This window comes from Siphateles boraxobius, unplaced genomic scaffold, assembly GCF_051911475.1.
Source record: "Siphateles boraxobius isolate OS27281-9 unplaced genomic scaffold, OSU_SipBor_1 56, whole genome shotgun sequence".
NCBI classification, from domain to species: Eukaryota; Metazoa; Chordata; class Actinopteri; order Cypriniformes; family Leuciscidae; genus Siphateles; species Siphateles boraxobius.
The window spans coordinates 2089028-2113377 of NW_027509182.1; the positions used below are offsets into that span (position 1 = coordinate 2089028).

General features: G+C 39.2%; 1 protein-coding gene across 1 annotated transcript; it reads left to right on the plus strand.

The window, feature by feature from the left end:
• The first annotated feature begins 336 nt into the window (after positions 1 to 336).
• alad (aminolevulinate dehydratase) lies at positions 337 to 24305 on the plus strand. Its single transcript, XM_077206370.1, has 12 exons — positions 337 to 503; positions 1894 to 2016; positions 2195 to 2245; positions 3366 to 3462; positions 3563 to 3698; positions 7112 to 7195; positions 7296 to 7384; positions 7469 to 7524; positions 7648 to 7735; positions 8960 to 9046; positions 23335 to 23464; positions 23601 to 24305. Exons 2-12 carry the CDS (start codon positions 1898 to 1900, stop codon positions 23657 to 23659), a joined length of 996 nt encoding a protein of 331 aa, XP_077062485.1. The 5' UTR covers positions 337 to 503; positions 1894 to 1897; the 3' UTR covers positions 23660 to 24305.
• Positions 24306 to 24350: the final 45 nt, after the last annotated feature.

Genomic DNA, 24350 nt, shown 5'->3' on the forward strand with positions numbered 1-24350 from the left:
TGACTGAAGGTTTCTAAGAAGCATTATTCAAGTCACTGCTAAAATAAAACGTAGCCAGCTCTATCAACTGGCGCATGTTACTTTTCTCCGCGCTGGTTAGGATGGATCAATCATAACTTAATCGTTTGGCATTAACTTAAATGATAATGTTCAGAAATGTTGAAAAGCCTACATGAACGTATTTTTATTTATATCTCAGGTACGATATCTTGGTAAGATATATATTTACAAGATTATACTTTTTATAGCACTGATGTCCCCAATAAGACAAAACGTACTGAAATGTGATTCGGACTAAATGGAGAATTTGCCATTCTGATCCACCAAGCGCCACCTAGAGGAAGACAAGTTTCGTGTATTCCAACAGGAAACAGTTGACAGATAGCAACATTCATCTCATGAAACACACACACACACACGCCGTTTTAGGTTCAAGAAGGAGCAACACTTCAGTTAGCGAGATCTGGGTCATTTACAGTTACCATTCCCATCCTAAACACAAAGTAAGTTCATCTCAGGGGTTGCCTATGTGTTCACATGCTTTATGATGTTTATGAAAAGCTTGAATTAGTTTGCATTTTCAAAGCTTCAAGTCTCCGTAATATTTACATTATACAGTATTTTGCAGTAGTAAGGTCACTTTTAGCTTAGCAAAACCAGTCAAAAATGTTACCAGATATTAGGGTGATATTATTCGTACACTCTGATGTGTACGAGGTATTAGACCACGTGTGTAATGTTAGGACTGCTTTTTAAAGTGATTCAATACATTGTGTAAATCTTAAATGTTTAAGTACTCTTTGTTTAATAATTATTGACAATTCCACATTTAAAGATAAATTAGTAATGAGTTGACCTGATGCAAAATGTATGCTTGAATTATAATTCATTATGCATGCATTATAATTAATAAATTCTACTTAACAGCTTTAAAATTGAAATTATTTGTTGTACTTTTACAAAAAAATGTGATGACACCATGGTACAATAATGGTATTTAGATGGTTTACAAGTTACTCTAAGAAAACTCAGTCTTCCATGTGTCATTCTTGTTTTGGGTAGATAATAGATTAACCTTATAATAATAATACATTTTATTTATATAGCGGCAAATACATACTACTATACCACTTTTATGTGGAAAAGATATCTTTTCATTGATTCAAATATGGTTGCTTCAGTTCAGCAGGTGAATACATGTCTTGTCTGCCAGTATTTCTGCATGCCTGCTTCAGTTGTATGGCGGGAATGTTTCATAATCGCTCATTGCTCAGTCATTTAGAAGATTTATTATCATAAAATCAGTGGACAGAATAACATAATTAACCCCAAGTTCCCAACCACTCAGGATGTGTTCATTCAATTGAGATCATTTATTAAAATTGTAGGCTATTTTCTTTTTTTAAATATATTTAAATACATTCTATTTGGATTATCATTTTTTGATTTTGATTTTAAACTGTAAATATCAAAATAAAATGAATGATTAATTGTTTTATACTTTTTGTAATTGAATTAATAATTAATAATAATAATTAACTAATTTAAACATTTTTGTAATGATTTTAATCAGATAAGATGTTAAATGTAGTAGGTTTACAGGTGAACAACAATACATTCAAATTCACATATATCATCTGAAATCAAGCCTTAATGTGTCCTCTAATGCAGTCTCGCTTTTCAGGTGAATTTATTTTATTTCTTCATTCATTTTTTGTTTTAAGAATGATTTGATGCGTTTTTTATTCTGGGAAACAAGACAATGAATTGATTAATACTATTAGGCTAATACTATTTCTGCAGTGTATGTAACTATGATTCATAATTCTGCAGTTGCGTCTCATGTGGAGCAGATTGTGTCAGTAAGTGTTTTTCTACCATTTGAATCTACAGGACGATGACACAGCCGGCAGACTCAATTCTACACAGTGGTTACTTTCACCCAACTCTCCGATACTGGCAGACCTGTGCTTCAGACCTTAGACCAGATAACCTCATATATCCTATCTTCATTACGTAATGTCTTCCCCCTCATTATATTTATTTGTTGATTATATAAAGGTTCCGGAGTTATTGGTTTGTTTAAAGTTGTTTTAAGATTTTTAAAGTTTAAAGTTGCTTGTTTAAAGGTACTATTGTCCGTATGTTTGATTGAAGACAAATAGTTATGTTTCTCCCCAACTGATTTTAACAGTGACAGTCCTGATGCAGTGGAACCAATCGCAAGTCTACCTGGTCAAGCGAGGTATCATCCTTCACTGTCATTTTTTTGTATTCTCTCGTCTTTGTTTCTCATCCTTTACTAGTAACAAGTATCACTGAATTGTCATTGGATTAAGGAATCTAATGGATTACTAATGGAGTTTAACAAGAAGCTAGACTGTTATGATCAATTTTAAACATTTAAAGGAAAACCGGCACTTGACATTAATAATGTACATTATAGTGTGTTGTTGTTGTAGTTTTTAAACTAAGGGGTGATGTCTTTATCCTTCAGAAAGTGTTATTTGTCTGGCTCAGGACCTCAACCCTGTTACAAAAATTTGGGATGAAAATAAGGGGGCCTAGTTCAGGACCAAAGGTTGATTTGTAGTTCCCTATTTTATTATGAATTAATATATTAGTTTAATCATGTCAGTTAGCTTAGATGTTTTGCATAAGACTTGCATAAAAGACTCTAGATGGAAGGACTATGGGCAACATCTTTTTAAATATTCAAGTTGTGTATGGTTGATATAACAAAGATGGAGGTTGCATGTAAAGCTTGGGCTGGTGGTCTGAGATTAGATTCAGGCAGGGTGGTAGCCAACAAAGCACAAAGATAAGCCAAGGATCCGTTTATTCTGGGTTGTTAAGTCTGGGCGGTTGTAGTCAAAGTGAGGTCTGCTTACATAGTCAAGTAATATAGACTGTATTCAGAAAGGAATACTATCATGCTGGTTACTACTTACTTAAAAAAATAGTATGTGGGAAAAAAGCACATTATGCAGCACAGCAGTTAACATTTAGTAATAAACAGTATTATGCAATGTTGTCACATGACCTCATGGAACAATTTTGCATGTTTCATTCAGCGTGGTATATCTAGTTATATCAGACAAAGAAACATTTTATTTTGTGTAAAAAAATTCTTAACTGTTTGAAGTCTGATCAAATAATTAGCTAAATTGTGACAGACAGTTCACTTATTTTACTATAAATGAGAGAAATTCGCAATATAAAGGAAGCTCTAGAAAGTAAGTCCCATCTTCTGTATAGCCAATTGGCAAAGTCATCGTGTCATTGCAGCTGCTGTGTCCCAATGAATGCCAGTGTATTGTTAAGAAATCTTTATAATAAATAATGTTTCATTCTGTTGATTTCAGATATGGCGTCAATAAGATTGAGGGTTTACTTCGTCCCCTTGTGGATAAAGGCCTGAAGTGTGTGCTGATTTTTGGAGTTCCTGCAAATGTTGCGAAGGTCATTGAGGAGTGAAATGGTTTCAGTAATATTTCTAACATTTATTTTATGAGGGAGTTGATTAAATATTGTTTCTTTGTCTTCTCATTTCCTGTCCCAGGACGAGAGAGGCTCTGGTGCAGACAGAGACGACACTCCTGCAGTGCTGGCTGTGAAGAAACTGAGGAGCACATTCCCTGAACTTGTGTTGGCCTGTGATGTGTGCCTTTGCCCCTACACCTCTCATGGCCACTGTGGTTAGTTTCAGTATTGGATCTGTTTACATCATTTAATGGTGCACCAAGTAAGTTTTTTCAGGGATTCACCGAAATTAAAAAACTGACTGATACCAATTTTCAAGCCAACAATTATTTTCATGGTCAGTAATGCGAGTTACGTAATTAGAGTACTTTTTTCAAGTAACTAGTATAGTAACGCATTTCTTTTAAATGTAAAACAAAATATCTGAGTTACTTTTTCAAATAAGTAACACAAGTTACACTGTTTTCCCATTTATTGGGTCTCATTCATGAAACACGAGCAGAACGAATTTTTGTGTAAATCGTGTGTAAAGTGGTTCTGGCGTAAATTTTCATATTCATTAAAATGTTTGTATTTTCCAAATGTTAGTTGGTACGCAAGAAATCTACACCTGCTCCCAGCCACGCGTAAATAGTGCGCTTAACACCCAAACGTTTTGCTCATTAATAAGGCTGGATTTTAATTCACCTTAATCGGGTACATATTTACACAGCATTTTGAAAAAATATTATATATAGTAATTGCATACGTTTTTTCTTATTATGAGAGCCAGTAATAGCATCTGCGATGGTGGTCCTTCTCCAGTTTTAATACGATTTTTCCGAAGTGAACTAATTCGTTTTTTGCTCTCAAGCTTAATGTCGAACCATTTTCTTCTCACTTCTGGGAATGTTCAATTAACAGATGAAACTCCATTGACTGGATCTGTAATATGCTGCCAAGATTCCTTTTTTTTAGGACCCGATACGCCACTATGTACGCTTGAAAATAAAATGTGGCGTTTTGAATGAACTTCTGATAAAAAAACTTCAATTTCTGCATCTGAGAAATTTTTCTTTTTCATTCGCATTCATGTCATAATATGATGCCCATATATAGTTGTCAGTTGGATTTAATGGGCAGGATTTATGGTAATTGAGAATGAACGTGCACGCGCATCCCATTTACGACTGATTGGAATTCATTAACACACACATTTCACTATCACATCTGACGTTTACGAAGTATTTGTGAATCAGGAGAAGAGTTTTCGGGAAGGTCTCTTTACTCGCAAATCACTCGCATATTTACTCATATATTTACGAATGTTTCATGAATGACACCCATTGACTTGACAGCTCTCCTATCCATGTCCAGCTGTGTAAACAACCTCTGAATACTATACAAGCCTGCAATAATGAAATATGTTAAATCAAACAAATATACTTCATGTATTTAATCTCACTTATTAACCACTCTCTTTGCTACTGAACTGCGATGATCCAATTCAACCATACGAATAAGCAAAGATGACTTTAGCTAAACATCACATTTGTGTGTGTGTTTATTGCTAAAGTAAGAGTGTTGAACTTTCTTCTTCTGTGTCAACTTCGTCAAGTGGCAAGGGAAGTTTATTTGGACAGACCCTTGACCCCTCGATTTTGGCCGAGTGTCTACTCAATATGTACACTTCAGGCAGATCCATAGACCACAATGCAACACGATTGTGACGTCACAGCAGGTCACTCTTAATTTACCCCCACCCCACACAACTTTAGTGTATGATATTGGAGTTATTTTGACATTTAACTGCATTTAATACTTGTAGCCACCTACTAGGGAGTAATGGTTCTTGGTAAGAACCGTAAAAATACGGTTCTCCACTCACGGTTCGGCACGCACTTGCACCGCGGTCCATCTATAATCTGATGACGCATCTATAACATGGTTTCTTGAAAATAACAAACACGTAAAACAGACAGGCAGAGTTCGGCTAATTTATGTTTCTGTCGATGGATATGCATTCTGGGTTCCCAATACGTTATAACAGCGATGGTCAAAAAATATGTGCCGTATGCTCGAACATGACCAGTCATTTACACTGTCTTCACCCGGTTGTTGATAGCGCGCGAGCACAGGTGAGACCTGAACAGCACATGTTGCTATCTGTGTTTAAACTAAACTCATTTAAGCCTTGCCAATTTAAACATTCAAGAGCAAGACGTAAAAGAGAGCCAAGTCTCAGACAACATGCAAATATTGAGTTCTCTTTCAAGTCTTGAACAGTCGAGAAAGACAATGCATGTGTTGTCGCAGTTTGGATCTGTGCATTATGTCTTAAAGTGACAGCAGCCTAATATTCCTGCTGTCTGTGTTTGTCAATGTTAATCAAACAACAAAAGACAAGGAAATCAATAGCTTTTATAACTTTAATAATGATTAATCTTTATTTGATTGATACAGTGAAGATTATATCCAATGTTATTTTACATTTGATTACTTTATTCAATTTCTGTACCTGGAAACTACTGTTAGATACCTAAATAACCTGAAAAGCACTGTTTATTTTATTTGTATCTTTGCTCAATTGTATTTATTTGTGCTGTTACTTGTAGTTTGATTATTTGTTCTTATTTTCTTTATTTTTATTTGACCGTGGTCATTTTTTTCCCTGAACATAGAACAAACCGTGACCCTAAAACCGTGATACAAACTGAACTGTGAGTAATTTGAACCATTACACCCCTAGTAGCTACCTTAAGCTGACTGTTTTTTTAACACAGTTTAAACTTTATTATATTGTTATCATTTTCATTTGTGTATTTTTTAACATTTAATATTTAACATCTGTTTAAATTAGATTTTTTAACAGCCCAAGCATACATGCAGGCCTGTAGAATGGTGCGTAAAAAACAAATTCATAAGAAAAAGAATGTAAATAATAAATCAACTCCATTGCAAATTCCAAGTGATCAAGGGTTTGGAACGTTCCATTTAAAAACATTGCAAAGGTTTCCGCCTGTAGTGGGCACTCGTGCAACGGATGCAATGATGTACATCCGAGTGAACAAGATGGAGGGAAGTTAGCAAGGGAAAATAGGACTTAAACGCAGCCCTGTAAACCAGAATGGTGGTGAAAGGTTTGTTTGAGCGGCACCCTCTACTGTACCGGAGTGGATTTGCATTCCCTTCCACTTGAGGCTTATTCATGTCACTTTTGGAGTGAAATTCCCTTTACATTTGCCAAAAAAAATTTACTTTTTTTTTTACGTTGTTATTAAAAAACAAATAAGCCCAGCTTAGTTTACAAAAGTAACACAACAAATGAGTTTCCTTAAAAAGTCCTTAGGGAGTAACACAATACTGTAACATATTGCTTTTCCCAACACTGTTCATGTAATGGCTCATAACCAAAAAAAGGATGATATTAAAATTCTATTCAATTAAAAATGAATAATAAATATTTAAACTATAAGTAAAATACATGAAGTGAATTTAGGCACATTTGTACTGTATGAAAAATGGATATTGGAAAATTAACAGATACAATTTAAATATCCAGCATCAACTGATAAAAAAAATTATAGTATTGGCTGTTAACTAAAATGCCACTAATATGTTGTGCATATTTCTTCGTGGCACCTTTAAGGAATCCTGCGTGAAGATGGCAGCCTGGATAATGCCGCAAGCTGTTTGAGGTTGGCTGAAGTAGCTCTGGCTTATGCTCTAGCAGGTTAATCCTAAATTATATTACACATAATATTTGCATTTTTGAATAATAGGTCTATAGAAGTCATCCTCATCACATTAGGTCACACTTTTTCTCTGCTTAGGCTGCCACATCATCGCCCCTTCTGATATGATGGATGGACGAATTGCAGCCATTAAGCAAGCACTAATCGCTAATGATCTTGGCAACAAGGTAGAGAAATCTTGCTTTTGGGTCACACAAAATAGTTATATAGAATATTGCAGATTCTGACTCGAGCTCTTTCCCCTTTCTTAGGTGTCAGTGCTGAGCTACAGTGCTAAATTTGCCTCCTGCTACTATGGACCATTCAGGTAGTGTACAAATATTCCCTTTATCAATCTTCTAGTTCTTATATTTTCTTATAAGATGAGATCACCAGGATGGGTTTATTCTTTGTAAACCAAAATTGAATTTTTTTCCCTTAACATTTGAAGGGACGCTGCCCAGTCCAAACCTGCTTTTGGAGACAGACGATGCTATCAGCTTCCCCCTGGTGCCAGAGGACTAGCACTGCGGGCCTGTGTAAGAGAATGTGACTTTTTTAAAGACCCCATGTAATCACCTGATGAAAACAATTTTCTTTCCTGTGTTTAAATGTTTTATAACAGGAATTTATTGAAAGGCCACTTTTAACATGGAATCTGAACTACTAAAACGAAAACAGCACTGATATAACAATCAAGGGCCCGTATCCCTAAAGAATTTTTGTGCAAAAAGTGGCTCCTAGCGGCCAAATTCTAAGAAAATTCTCAGTCATGACGTTTTCTTAGAATTTCCCCTAAAAGTGACACGAAAATCCCAGTTAATATAAAAGCTATTCCTCAAGATTGCTAGCGCTTAAATGAGCTCCTAAGGCGAGATCTGCTAAGAGCAGGGAGAAGGACTTTTAGTGGCTTAGGAGTTCCCCTAAGCAGCTGCACAAAATGGCCAACAGAGGAGGCAGGAGAGATGTCCTGCAAACACTGGATGACAGGGAATTATTGAGACGCTACAGACATTGATAAAAGCTGAGCCGTGTTACCCTCGTTAAGACCACACTGAGTTGTAACGTTGCAATTTCTACTTCATTAAGGACAGCCCCTTGAGATAGGCCATCTTGTTTTCAATGGGGTCCATATGGGAGTTAAAGTACAAAATATGCCAGCTAGTATATTAATATGAGCAAATAAGACAGGAATCAGTATTTGAACAGGGTGTAATGAGCTTAAGTTTTCACATATTTTAGATTCTAATGTTACGCTATAACCCCTACAGCTTACTATTCATTTTCCAGGTATTTTCTTGAATGTGAAATATTATTTACAATTACAGTCTGCATAAGATTAGAGTGTATAATTATGTTTATTGATTTGAGGGTACATCCTTTGCTCATTATCACCAAAAGTTAATTTTCATCGAACTTGTAGGATCAACCAATCACGGCTTTTGAAATGATGACTCATACCTAGCAACCACACCTCCTCACTAAGATAGGATTTTCCATCCATTCCTTGCTCAGAGTTCACTGAAAATGTTCTGGAATCACTTCTAAGCTAAAACTCCTGGCAAGGAATTTTTAGGTTAAGTTAGGAGCTCTCTGAGAGGATTCTCAGAATCTTTAGGGATACGGGCCCAGGACCCTAAATCAAATTTTAATTACAGAAATGGGCACAATGACTAGACCTGTGTTTTTTTTCTTCTTCTTCTGTTGTATGGGATGCAGCAAGTGAAGTAAAGTATAAGGAAAATACTTTTTTTTGCTGGTAGGACCGGGACGTGAAAGAAGGTGCTGACATGCTGATGGTGAAACCTGGATTACCATACCTTGATATTGTGAGAGAGGTCAAGAATAAGGTAATATCTGTAAGAGTTAGTGTATGATTACATTTATGAATTTTGAGTTCTTTTCTGACACCTCATGTTACATCTCAGCTTTAGAATCGTATCTTAGATTGTAGAAATTTAGTCCCAAAAATGTATTTGAAGACTTAAAGGAATAGTTCACCCAAAAATGAAAATTCTCCTATAATATACTCACCCTCAAGCCATCCTAGGTGTATATGTCTTTCTTCTTTAAGCAAAACACAATCAGAGTTATATTAATGAATATCCTGCCTCTTCCCAGCTTTGTCATGGCTTTGAAGTTTTTGAAGCTCCAAAAAGCGCATCCATCCATGATAAAAGTAATCCATACAACTCCAGTGGGTTAATAAATGCCTTCTGAAGAGAAGTGATGGGTTTTTATAAAAAAACAAAATGTATATTTAAAACTTTATAAACTGTAATCACTGGCTAGGTGTGCTTTTTGGAGCTCGGCTACGGTGGCCGAGAGAGCTCAACGTGCTGCAACCTAAAGACGACGCATGCCATTAGAAAAAAACGCATGCAAATAGAAAAAACGCATGCGAATAGAAAAAAAAAACGCATGCAAATAAAAAAACACCGGCAAATTAAGAAAAAATCTTCATCAGTTTCACAACACACGTGCTCCAAATACTCACAACAAAACCAAATACAGAAACGCGCTGCAAAAGCTCACAACACAACCAAATACAGAAACGCGCTGCAAAAGCTCACAACACAACCAAATACAGAAACGCGCTGCAAAACCTCACAACACAACCAAATACAGAAACGCGCTGCAAAAGCTCACAACAAAACCAAATACAGAAACGCGCTGCAAAAGCTCACAACACAACCAAATACAGAAACGCGCTGCAAAAGCTCACAACACAACCAAATACAGAAACGCGCTGCAAGTAACACAGACCACAACGGAAATGTTTCCGGGGAACCAAATAAGTGACGGACCCGGCTGGGACGTGCTTATTGCTCGTGAGCCTCCCTATGCCCTACTCCCTTCGAAGGGCAGACGGCAGAGCTCTTCAAGTGGGACTTTGAAGTGAGCTTGGCACTAGTGTGCCATTTATGTAGCCGTTTGGAACGCATTTGATGAAGGGAGCACCCAAAGACAACGTAATTTCCAACGTAAATATTTTCACCTGGGATGTTCCCATGACAACGCAGCACATTGTCCATCAGCTGAATAGCTGTTCTGATTTTTTTTTTACTTCACAAAAAAACTGTTAAAATATCCGTTTTATATCCGTTATATCAGTGTGTCAGTGTCTCAACTTTAAACCTTTGGACCCTTACATTACCTAACATTTCTTATGAAACTTTTCTTTATGAAAATTTAAACATAACATGAAACAATTTGTATCGTGTAACTGATGTATAGATTAATATCTTGCCTTCATGTTCTTCTTTATCTTTTTTATTTATTTTAATATTCAGCTCATTGCTCTTTTCTCATTTGTATTCTGATGACATTGAACATTTTGTATATTGTATACAAGTTGTATGTCATAAAAAATGTAATCTGTGTTTTGTGGAAAAAAAAGTTAAAAGAAATAAAGTAGAATTTTGAGCTATAAGCAAAGAGTATAGACAAACTATAAAAAAGTATAATATTATAATATTATTTATATATACAATATTATTTTAATATTATAGTTTATTTATAAAAAATATAGGCTTTCACTTCTTGTCAATAAACGTTCTTTGCTATAAGCACGTCTATGAGCACGCATAGACATGATGTCTATGGCTGCGTCCCAATTCGCCTACTTATACTACGACCTAAAAGTATGTACTCTTTTTGTGAAGAAAAAGTACATACTTTTGAGTTTGTAGCAAAAGAGTAGGCAAGCTTGGGGACATACTACTTCGTCATCTTTAACGGACAGCTCTGTCGCGTGCGTCCAGCCACCGTAAACTGCCCTGTCAATCATCTTGTCACAGTTAAAATCCTCCATTCAATCTAATTTAATTTCCTACCGTTTCGGAGAGAAATGTTGTGGCACCTTGGTCTGCAGCCGTGGGTCATTAATGCGGTGACTCTCCTCATGTGTTTGCAATTTGAATGTAATGATGCATTTAAAAGTTAATGGCTAAACGTATCTTTACAAAAGTTCACAATGCTGCTGCAGATGCAATATAATGTAGACAACATTGAATAAATAATTTTTCGTCATGTTAGATACTGATAATTACCCACTCAAACCCCTTTATCTAAACCCTTCTACATAACCACCGGACTCGCGCGTCCTCCATGGCTGTAGTTTTTTAACACTTTTCACTCGTGTTTCTAGTTCTAATCGAATCCTCGTCCAACGCGCGATGGGTTGTGGGCAATATCAGCCGTTAGAGTGCGCATCGATCTGCACTTCGGATTCTGACCGGAAAAAGTAGACCATCCGGGTGTCTTTGGAACACTCATTTCAACATACTACGATTTGGGACGTACTAATTCTAATTTCGAATACTATTTAGGACGGATAGTATGCGAATTGGGACGCAGCATTAGTGAGCACGTCCCAGCCGGGTCCGTCACTTATTTGGTTCCCCGGAAACATTTCCGTTGTGGTCTGTGTTACTTGCAGCGCGTTTCTGTATTTGGTTGTGTTGTGAGCTTTTGCAGCGCGTTTCTGTATTTGGTTGTGTTGTGAGCTTTTGCAGCGCGTTTCTGTATTTGCTTGTGTTGTGAGCTTTTGCAGCGCGTTTCTGTATTTGGTTGTGTTGTGAGTATTTGGAGCACGTGTGTTGTGAAACTGATGATGTTTTTTTTTTCATTTGGTGGTGTTTTTTTTTCTATTTGCATGTGTTTTTTTCTATTTGCATGCATCTTCTTTAGGTTGCAGCACGTTGAGCTCTCTCGGCCACTGTATCGGGCAATATTCATTGTCATTACAAAGCTGTGAAGAGCCAGGATATTTTTTTATATAACTCTGATTGTGTTTGGCTGAAAGAAGAAAGTCATATACACCTAACTTTATTATGGGCTTTATTATGGGATGCTTTTCATTTTTGGGTAAGCTATTCCTTTAACTACGCTCACACAAGCCTTGGAGCTCAATTCAGAAATATTGTGACCCACATGCATAAAATATAACCTACCAAAGAAAAACGCCATTACAATGTATTTAATATCTTTAAATTGCCTCCTGTCACCTGAGAAGTTTGATTGATGTTAATCTAAAGTAAAGTAAAAATTGCATGAATTCTGATATTCTGTTCAGACTGAGATGATGAGATCACATATTTACACATATTTAGGACCGTGTCAGAATAGAAAAGATCAGATTCAGGTTTGAGCTGTTTATTCTGTTATTAAACTAAAACAGTTCTGAGAATTTGGGCGCCTTTTCCCTGCAGTCGGAAAGTAGCCTTTATGCACACTTATAAATGCTTTAGTGTCTTTGCATTTTATAAAAACTGAAAGGACTGTAAACTGGGGGGGGTTTACAGTTTCTTGACCCAGGACCAGAGATGATGAAAGAAGACCAGGAGTCGTGATGTTCAATCAAAGAGTAAAATTTACTGAAGAATAGTTTGCAGTTAAATTGGTACAGCCAGCGTCAAAGTCTCACGAGGAGGTCGCAAGCTAACTCTACCTTACATGAAAATCGTACACCAGTTATACTGTTTCCAAGGGCATACATTCCATAAACATTCACTTCTGATTGGCTCAGAGGACATAAAATCTAAACAATGACACATAGATAGAAGGGTACGTTGACAACAATCAAGATAGCTGTCATCCAAGTCACGAAGATCCAGTAATGACCTCGGAGGGCCCATCGAAAAGCGTCATGAGACCAGCCACCCCGTGTCATGAGACCTGCAACATACTGATAAAACCTTCCATCCTCAGAGAGAAGAAATAACAATTACTTTACTTCTTGAGAGATATATATATGAAAGAAGTAAAACAAATCATAGAATCGTACAGAAATTGATCCCTGTCCGTTAATAGGGTCAGCAGAGAAACATGATCATATGATGAGGGTTTTCTTTAAGTTTAACACACTCATTAGTATACATACGGAAAAAAAGCCTGTGTTTAATGTTCTCGCTCAGGGCCACAGAAGATTAGTCACAGACATGAGGAGACATTCATGAAAGATAGGCATTCAATCAACATTCAGGAAAGATGTGCATTCAACAAAAGTATGAATAAGAAACTATATGTGAATCACTTATTGCGTATGGGAGTGATTATATAACTTGATTAGTGCTCATTATAGTAATAATGTAATCATAAAATGATTATATAACTTGATTAGTGCTTATTATAGTAATAATGTAATCATAAAAAGGATATACATATAGTTGAATTGAAGAGGCAAGGGATTCTGACCCCAACCCTTCAGTCCCCCGTTTTAGACCGATGTGTGGTCCAATACCGCCACGTCTGGTCTATCAAGTGAGGCCACTACGGAGAGGTGGAGTGGTGATGCATGCTTCCCTGACGGGTCACACTTGTCTCTTCACCTCGTCACGGACATGCTGGATACTAAAAAGTCCAGTCCCCGTTAAGAGGCTCTCCCACCTTCCACTCACATCAGGGCTTCAATGTTGTCTTGATCCAATTTGTCTCTCAGGTAGGTCGTGAGCATCAGCAGTCTTTTTTCCTCCTCAGCAGGATTCAGATTTCTGCATGCAGTCCTGCACAGATAGGAGAAACAAAAACGAACACACAACCAAATACACAAACAGAGGAACAACACCCCCACAAGGGCTCCAACAGCATACAGCGCGTAGTGCACAAATCCCATGACTATATCCTCCGATGCTGTCACAAAATCCTCCCAAGCTTCTTCCACATATTCTTCTACAGTTTCTGCCATATCTGTGAATATAGCACCAACCGAAAAAGCCAAAACAAAAGCCACTGCAATAGCAGATGGTGCTTCAGAGTCCGACAGAAGAGGAGTTCCCTTGGACTTAAACCAGGCAGAGTTCAAATACTCATAACCTGCAAATGGATCAGTCGTCTTTACTTGCTCAAGGAAAGCTGTAATGTATTTCTGCTGAGCTTCCTGGGCCTTTACCTGGGGAAAATATTCAGTTTCTTGCTTCAATTCAGTAACACAAAGGGAACCCTCCGCTCCATTACCACCTTGACTCTGATCCACTGGACGCCACGTGGGACCCAAGGGATGCGTCCACCTATGTCTAGCACAGTTCTTGGGAGAAATGTTATACTCGTCATGCAACCGGATCGGACCCAAAAACTGCCGAAATTGTTTTTCCCTATCAAACCACTCATCCCCTATGGCTACATCCTTTAACTGAGGCCACATCCTCACCTGGAATGATTGATAATTATCCCATAATAACTCCTCATATTTCACCGGTACCAGACGAGTCCTTATTCTAGTATACATCAATTCAATACTCAATTTAAGCACATGAAGGTGCATCCAGGCAGTCACATTATAAGCCATGGAGGTAGGGCTGTAACATTTTCCTTCTAAATAATCATGCAATTGGTCCATTTTAAGAGCCGTTTTATTAGCAATACTCCTAACGAGCTCGTACTGATGCAACACGTCATACAAACTAGTCCAAGTGTATCCTGTCTTAACAAAAGAGGAATTACATACTTCCATAGGCACTTCCATCACCTTTACACCTGTGAGTTTCTCCGACATCGTTTTACATTTCTTAACATCACCTGGAGGAAAGGTTTTAACAAACCATTGTTGAATGTTTTCACCTAAACAACGTTCCACCTGTACTGTCCCCTTCCACGGATCATCAAACCTCGTATACTTGGGCCAAGAGAGAGAAAAAGCATTGACAAAATTGACATTGACCATTTTTACTGCCATTAAGGTCGAAATTCTTTTTATCAGTCTTATCGATTCGTCCGAATCGGTCACAAACAGCACCATAAGACCTGTCTACGTCCCATCGGACCATGTGAACCCTCGTGGGAACTAACACTTTCCATCTCATCGAATCCTTATCCTTCAGGATCTGTTGATACAAGTCTGAACCTGGTTCTTCTCTCACAACAACGTTACTATGTATGTAACTTTGGACCACATCTTTGACAACCTGATTGGAAGCTAATTCAGCTTTAGCTTTGGGCAGGTAATATGACATTATGTGTCGAGGGTCAGGTGCACTAGGATAAAGGGGAAGTTTCACTGGTTTCCTTCCTAGAATCATGTGGGAATCCCCTAATGCTACTGTCTGACGCTTCTTCCGCCCTGCTCTATTCTCATTCTTCATGGGTTTCAACAGATAACTATTAGCCATATTCATCCATTTGGAGCAGGCAGTGTGGTTTTCATGGGCTATGCTGTCTGGAATCCAACTCATGGAGCTAAAATGCGGTTCATAAACATAAACACCTTCATCTCTCACCCAACGACCTTTTTGCATAATGAGGGTATTACCGGGATAATTTGGGGAGTGACCAAGCCAATAGGTCACTGACTCATTTCCGTCCAACCGATAGCATCTATCGTTTACCTTCTGATACATAGTCGAAATCAAATTTAGACCCTCAGTTGAATTTAGGCATGGGTATTTTACCCAGGATGGACGGTTGTCAGTTTCTTCACAATCCCAATTAGTCGAAAAAGCATGGAATCGACCGGTCCAAATGGAAATTTCTTCTTGCAGAATTAGCAGCTTCAATAAGTCGTCTGGCTCAGCCATCTGTAAATGATAAAACAGTAATGCCAGAATTTAGAAAAATCACATACGACAGATATTGAAGAGGTACGATTTATCATGTTATTATGTGGTGGTATTCTGGTTGCAACACCTCTCAAGTGGTTTCACCTGTGACCAATGTCTCCATACTGTACCCAACACACCTCTGTCGAGTAACACAGATGTATTAGTAGTCAACAGAACTTGGTAAGGTCCATCAAATTTTAGGACCCAGAGGAGAGATTATCTCCCTTTGCAACATTACACTGTCACCTATCTCAGGCAACGCAGGCATGTCTTTTTGCTCAGCGTTATCTTTCTCTGCTTGTCGGATACTGACACTAACCCTGGTGTCTTTTAAACAGTTATCCAAAGCCTTCAGATAATTTTGCAGAGCATCTTTCAAAGGCCCTGACGGTCCCTCATGTTGTAGAGGAGCGTCCCAAGGCAGTCGCATGTAGCGACCTGTCATTATCTCAAAGGGACTGATCTGAGTAGTTTTGTTCGGGCTGGCTCTCATACTTAAAAGAATGGTTGGGATAGCAGAGTGCCATCCCTTCCCCCACTCCAACAATCTCTTTCTCAATGAAGTTTTAATCGTCCGATTAGAACGTTCGACAGAGCCACTAGACTGAGGACGAAACGGTATGTGGAAGTGTTGTTTTACTCCCATCAATTTCATCACATTCTTCATTACCTTCCCCGTGAAGTGTGTGCCCTGATCTGAGTCAATGTGCAATGGTAAACCCCATCTGGGGAAAACTTCATTCAACAGAATTTTTGCAGTTGCGTCTGCTGTGCAGTTTTTCAGAGGAAACGCCTCCACCCATCTGGAAAACAAATCAACAATCATCAGAATGTATCGAAAGCATCCATTAGGGGGCAGGGGACCTATGAAATCAATTTGAAGGTGGGTCCATGGCCCCTGAGGTCGAGGGGCATGTCCTAAAGGAATCTTTAGCTTTGCTGGGGAATTCACTTTAAGACATACTAAGCATCTTTTACAAAAGTCATTGCAAGAAGCTCTCAGCTTTGGCCACCACCAGGTTTTTGAAATCATTGCATGTAAATTCTCAGGACCAGCATGTGCCAAACCATGATACAGAGACATTAGTTCAGTTCGAGCAGAAACAGGACAAACAAAACGGTCATTGAATTTCCATAACCCTTCTGTATTTTTCTTTGCCCCTAATTTTGTCCATTGCTCCATCTCTTCAGGGTCATCCTCTGAATAAAGTTCAAAAACGTCTCTAGAGGGTTCACTCTCCTGGGGAGCAAAAGCCAGCACACTCACGCATGTCTCAGTCAATTTTGCAGCCTCTTTGGCAGCAGTATCAGCCGCTTGATTCCCTTTGGCCTCTGGTGAACTGTCAGTGGAGTGTCCCGTGATTTTGATAACAGCTCCTGCTGCGGGGAGATCACATGCAGCCATCAATTCTTTTACCTGGTGCTGATGAGAGATGGGGAGACCAGCCATGGTTAGAAATCCCCTGCGTTTCCACACCGGGCCGAAGTCATGAACCGTGCCGAAAGCATAACGACTGTCAGTGTAGATATTGACCCGTCTCCCTTTGCTGTGCTGTAATGCTCGGGTTAAAGCAACCAGCTCTGCCACTTGAGCCCCTCCCCCTGAAAGAGAACCACAGTCAACAGTTTCACCATGTTCATTTACGACAGCCCAGCCTGTGAATCGTTTTCCCTGTTCATGAAAGCTGGACCCATCCACAAACAAACTCATGGCATCGGAAAGTGGCTCAGACTGGAGTGGGCTATGGCTGTCTGTGTCAATCAGCCGTGCGCAGTTATGGACAGTTCCTTCGTCTGGAAGCAAGGAGGCAGGGTTTATAGCAGTCTCAATGTCAATTTGTATCTCCACATTTTTACTCAAAAGAGTGGCTTCCCATTTAGCTCTTCTTTGGTTAGAAATAGATCCTAAACGAGTGTTTGTTAGCAGTTTCAAAATCTGGTGTCTGGTGTGCAGAATCACCTTTTGATGTGTCACAATCTTCTCTGTGGTTTTCACTGCCCACTCGGCACAATCACATATCAGCAGACATGGATGCTGTCCTGCCATGGAAACAGGAATAGGAGTAGAATAGTAGCCTACCATTCCATACGAACTTCTTCCTGGAACCTTTTGACCCAGGGCAGCAGAGTAGGATCTGTTTCCCACCCAGGTCCACAGATGGAACGGTCTGGTTGCATCAGCATGTCGCAGTGCTGGGGAGGAAGCAAGAGTTTCTTTGATACTCACAAAAGCCTCCTCCATCTCCTCTGTCCACTCGATCAGATCTGCTCCAGGTTTTCCTCCTTTCAGTGCCTCTGTGAGTGGTTTAGAAAGTTCAGTGTATTCACAGACATACTGGCGGCAGTAATTCAAAAGACCCATTACTTGCCTTAGACCAGTGACAGTGTGTGGCTTTGGAAGTTCAATGATAGCTTTAACTCATTCAGGGGTGATGCGCCTGCCATGCACCCCAACAATCTGTCCAAGATAAGTCACTTCAGGCAAAGCTAGTTGTGCTTTCTTCAAATTCACTTTGAATCCCCCGTTTTGGAGGGCATTCAACACAGTTTGGACAGCAGTCAAATGTTTGAACTTAGTTGGACTAGCAATTAAAATGTCATCCACATATTGCAGGACAACCGATCCGTCATTTTCAATTTGTTTTCTTACCGGATTGATGAAGGATGCTAGTACCTGATGAAACAAGGTGGGGCTGTTGCAGAAGCCTTGTGGAAGCCGACTCCAGGTCCATTGGCGACCCCTGCTGGTAAAAGCAAATTTCCCTTGGTCCTCCTTGGCTAAGGGACAAGTCCAAAAACCGTTAGAAATATCGAGAGCAGTATAATAACAATGTTCAGCTCCTATTTCATGAAGGATAGTTGCGGGGTTGGCCACCAGAGGGTGTACTTTCTCAGAAATAGAATTCAAAGAAGTATAGTCAATCGTCAAACGCCAAGATCCGTCCGCTTTTCTGACAGGCCACATTGGAGAATTAGTGGGAGACGAACATGGAATAATTATTCCCCTCTCACTTAACTCATCCACAACAATGTCAGCTCCTTCCCTAGCTTCATTTTTCAAAGGATATTGTCGTTTGGCTACATGCATAGGACCTGGGATGCTCAGTGGCTGGATCTGTGCAAGACCACAATCATATTTGTCTTTGGCCCATACCTCTGGGAATTTTGAAATTATGAACTTCCACTCAGGACGAGTTTCAGTTAAACCAACAGGTTCAGCCACTGAACATCTCTCATGGTGGGGGCCAGAGGGAGATAAGCGAATTGTTTCATTGCAGCCAAGCACGAGCTTATCCCTTGAAAGCAAAACATCAGCTTCGAGTTCTTTTAGAATGTCAACACCGATAATAGTCCCCACAGTATTCTTCCCCACCCAAAACTCAGTCCAGTACACTTTGTCAGAATCAGAAAGGGTTAGAGGAACAGAAACAGATTTGTGAAATACCTTTTTGCCATTTAGGCCTTCTATATACAAAGTTTCAGAAGTGATCTCAAGATCGAGATCAGTAATCGATACTGTAGCACCCGTGTCAATTAAAGCAATGCATTGCCGGCCTCCTAACAACGCGTTTATGAATGGACGGGTGTCAGCATAATTACTATTACCGGAGGCCGCTGACCCCTAGTCCCCACCTATCAGCTGTTTCAGCTTTGCAAGATCAGCTTGAGACAGAGTGACAGATGGGGAAGCTTCTGGTTTGTAATTATCCTTAGAAGCATTATTTTTTTTGTTACCTCCCTTTTTCCCGTTTCCTTTATTCTTGGGTCTACGACAATGTTTCGCAATGTGACCTTCCCTACCACAATTTCTACATTTACCAACTGACTTGGTACAGGTTCGGGAAGTGTGGCCTAACTCATCACAGTTATAGCATGTCACCTCATTGCGGGGAGGGGCTTCCCCTTCAACTGAAACAGCAGGCGCTTTCACAGGGCTCACATTATCAGCATCGCATGCTTGCATACGGCTCCAGCTCATAGAGCACCAACGGAGCAAATCTGCCCACATTTGGATATCAACAGCACTGTTCATCAACATATCTTTGTATTGCTTATTCAGACCGCCTGTGGCTGATTCGATTACTATAGCAGAATCAAAATCTTCATCATTGTTATTAGCAGCACAGTAAGTCTCATAGGCAATACGAAACCGGTCCACGTATTCTATCGGGCTTTCACCGGTTCTCTGTTTGATCTGGGTCACACTACTCCACGGAAAAGAACCCCGACCCAGCAATTTCTTCACCACACAAAACTCACCCCAATTTGCAGGGACCCGAGGGAAAAAGTTCACACCCTGGACAGCCCTTAATTTGGAGGAAGGAACTAACCCCTCCACCAGCGACTGGATATCAGCAATGCCTAGATTTTGTTGCCTAGCAACAGCCTCTAGCTTGTCCCATAGACTTTTGTTTGGGTTATACAACTTAAAAGGTTCCAACCCTGCAAGCAAACTGTTTTTCTCAGTGGGTGTGAGTCTGACCCATTGACCATCCTCACATCCTGCACCCATTTCAATATTCAACCCGGCCCAGTTCGTGTGTCGAATCGGGGCGGCGGATGCAGTAACATTAGGTTTAAATGCCTCCATGGGAGTCAGATTAAGATTTTTGACCCCAGAGTTATATTTAGTTTGTTTTGCTTGCACAGAAGGAATCTCTGAAATGTAGGGAGGGGGAGTTTCAACAGCCACATTCAACAGCTCACGTACCTCAGCGTAGGGCCCGCTATTTTGGTTATCAGTCTGTCTGGCAGAGCCTGAAGCGGCAGCCGCCTGGACAGAGTGAGAAGAGAAAGCGGGGGCGAAGGGAGTAGAAACATCCCCCTCATTTACAGCCTTTTCTGCCATTTCACACAATGCCTCAAGCCCTTTGCTCAAACTACACAGATCACTGCCTATTTCATTACCAATGATTTTCGCCATCCTATCACGTTGGGAAATTAAACTCTTCCAACCATTAATCATGTTCGGGATTGCCTTTTCAGGGGTTAAGGGAATTCCACCCATTTTACAAATCCATGAATAGGCAAACACGGACAAAAACTTTACTCTGTCAGCCTCTTTCTTTTTTTGCAGCCAGTCAATCTGTTCTGTGACTCCCCAATTAGCATCAAAACCCTGGCTGACCATTTTCTTAATCAGTTCTGCGTACTTTTTTGATTTGAGCGCATCAGAGAAGAGCTGTTTACAGCATGCACTCTCTTCAGCCTCATCACTTTGGTCAGAACAAATTGAGATAACATTTTTATTTGTCATTGTTGGTCACAGGTGAAACTCACCACAGAGAATGTTTTTAAGCAGCGAATTTGTTTTAGCAGCGAATTTGAAAGATACGTTTTAAATGACAAGTCTGGACTTCTACACAAAGAAACCACAAAGTATTTTTCACTCACGACTCCCAATCATACATTCTGATCCATGCCAATTTGGGTCATTATTTATTTAAGGGGATCGTTCTTGATGCATCCCTGGCAAACAACCCTGTCTCTGTTACTATATATATAAATATATATTTTTTTCTAACTAATTTCTCAGTCCCTAACTGCCTAATCCACTAAATTCGGGGATCCCCTTTCTGAGATGGAAGAGATATAGTAGGATCGCGGCGCCCTGGACCTTCAATCCAGGGACGAACTCTGCTGGGGTGTTGCTATATCAACAATGCCCAGTGGGGCCCCCACAGAGCACGCTTCGCTTGCGGTGTCTGCTCTTGTTAAATTTTAAACAATGCTATCAGCGACTTCCTTTTATACTTTAACCTTCAGTATAATTAATCTTCACTCTCCTCATCGGAGTGAAGCTCTTCCGTTCCCCTTCACAATCTCTTCCATTCAGACAGACCTATAGCCTATAATATAATAAATCTTCCTACCTTGTTTTTTGGTTTGCCAGGGGTGTCACCTCAGAATGATTGCCCGCTGATCCTCCACCACTGAAAGGACTGTAAACTGGGGGGGTTTACAGTTTCTTGACCCAGGACCAGAGATGATGAAAGAAGACCAGGAGTCGTGATGTTCAATCAAAGAGTAAAATTTACTGAAGAATAGTTTGCAGTTAAATTGGTAGAGCCAGCGTCAAAGTCTCACGAGGAGGTCGCAAGCTAACTCTACCTTACATGAAAATCGTACACCAGTTATACTGTTTCCAAGGGCATACATTCCATAAACATTCACTTCTGATTGGCTCAGAGGACATAAAATCTAAACAATGACACATAGATAGAAGGGTACGTTGACAACAATCAAGATAGCTGTCATCCAAGTCACGAAGATCCAGTAATGACCTCGGAGGGCCCATCGAAAAGCGTCATGAGACCAGCCACCCCGTGTCATGAGACCTGCAACATACTGATAAAACCTTCCATCCTCAGAGAGAAGAAATAACAATTACTTTACTTCTTGAGAGATATATATATGAAAGAAGTAAAACAAATCATAGAATCGTACAGAAATTGATCACTGTCCGTTAATAGGGTCAGCAGAGAAACATGATCATATGATGAGGGTTTTCTTTAAGTTTAACACACTCATTAGTATACATACGGACAAAAAGCCTGTGTTTAATGTTCTCGCTCAGGGCCACAGAAGATTAGTCACAGACATGAGGAGACATTCATGAAAGATAGGCATTCAACCAACATTCAGGAAAGATGTGCATTCAACAAAAGTATGAATAAGAAACTATATGTGAATCACTTATTGCGTATGGGAGTGATTATATAACTTGATTAGTGCTCATTATAGTAATAATGTAATCATAAAATGATTATATAACTTGATTAGTGCTTATTATAGTAATAATGTAATCATAAAAAGGATATACATATAGTGGAATTGAACAGGCAAGGGATTCTGACCCCAACCCTTCAAAACAAATCACACATGTGGCACATAAACAGTTTTGAAGACAAAAAGTATACTTTGCAGAACTGCAGGAATGGTAAACTCTTCTCCTAGAGTGGCACCATCCTGCTGGTTCTCATAGTTTGTTCCACTCAGATTAAACCCACCTGACCAGCTCAGCAAAATCTTTAATTTTGTTTGAAAATACCAGGCATGTTGGAATGGGCGACATTTCAGAGAGCGGCCCCATAGAAGCAAAGTGTTGCAGAGATTTAGTAAACATGCTAAGTTCAAATACTTAATTCTCTGAAGAAAAAAAACAATGCTACAGCCAGTCATTCTACTTTGAAATCTCTAGCATTCGTGTGATCCCACCCACTGCCAATTTACCTATAGTATTTTGACAAAAGAAAAAAAAAAGCCTTGGCAATAAAAACATTGTTGCATTAGAAACACGCTCGCAGCTGATATTTTATTATTTTTATTTATTTGACTCCAAATTTACTGCCAAGGTAATACATAACAATTTAAAATTTAAATATGAAAATAGGTTTGCAATGTTGATGATTGTGGAAATGCATCATCAAAGTCTGTGAAAAAGGTCCATATTTTAAATTTGGACTGCTGTACATATTTCAACCACTAATTGTCAATATTACACACTGCACCTTTAAGCAAAAACTAAACAATGTAAATTATAAACAGAGTCCAATGTTTCTTTTAGTCTTAATACCTTCATGTACTCTGTCTCCCATCAGCACCCTACTCATCCACTGGCAGTGTACAATGTATCAGGTGAATTTGCCATGCTGTGGCATGGAGCTGAAGCTGGAGCTTTTGAGCTGCGCACTGCAGTTATGGAGGCTATGACTGCCTTCCGTCGAGCAGGTGAGAAAGGGGACATGGAAGATGAATCTGCTGAGGCCGGTGTCTCCAAAATTGTAAATAAAATGAATGATTGCAGTGCTTTTGGGCAGGTCCTTGGTGGTGTCTACTTAATTTTTCACTGTATTCTTTTTTTCAGGAGCTGACATCATTATCACCTACTACGCTCCTCAGTTGCTCACATGGTTAATGGAGTAATCTGTTGGTTCTCCTGTGTGATTAAACCTGGATCAAAGCAAATTTACTGTCTCTTTCTGAGAGTGACACTTAGGATTAAAAAATTAAACTGAAAAGTAAATATTATTACACAAATCAGCCTTTTCAGAAGTTTTTTTAATATGATTTATGTATTTAGTTAGAAATGCATTCAACCAACTTTGATTTTTCTAGTTCTCAAGTTTGGGTGTTTGGTGTATTACTTGAAAAGTGTTTTCATTAAGATGTGTTTCACAGACTGCAGTGTAAAACACATATAACTCAAGTCATTGAAGGCACTGTGTCTCACTTCAGCAGCTCTGAGCAAAACACCCCAGACAGTTTGGCAATATCAGGTGTTTTTATATGAAGATCCATATATCAAGACCAATGATACAAATGAGACTTTAAACCATGCATTAAATAAAGTTTTTACCAGGTAATGGTTCACTGCTATTAGAAATGGAGCCAAGAAAAGATATGATTAATTGGGGAGAACCATAAGGGGTTCAGTTAACAAAAATTAAAGATGACCTAACGAACACCCCTTGGTTGAGGGGCAAGGTGTAAAAGACTGTATAAAAATTTGAGTTTTGACTGAGCGGCTTGGTTGTCTCCACCAATAAAGTCTACGTTTTGGCACCTGGAACTCGTCACTTGAGTTATTTCTTAGAAAGAGGAGAAGACTTTTTCC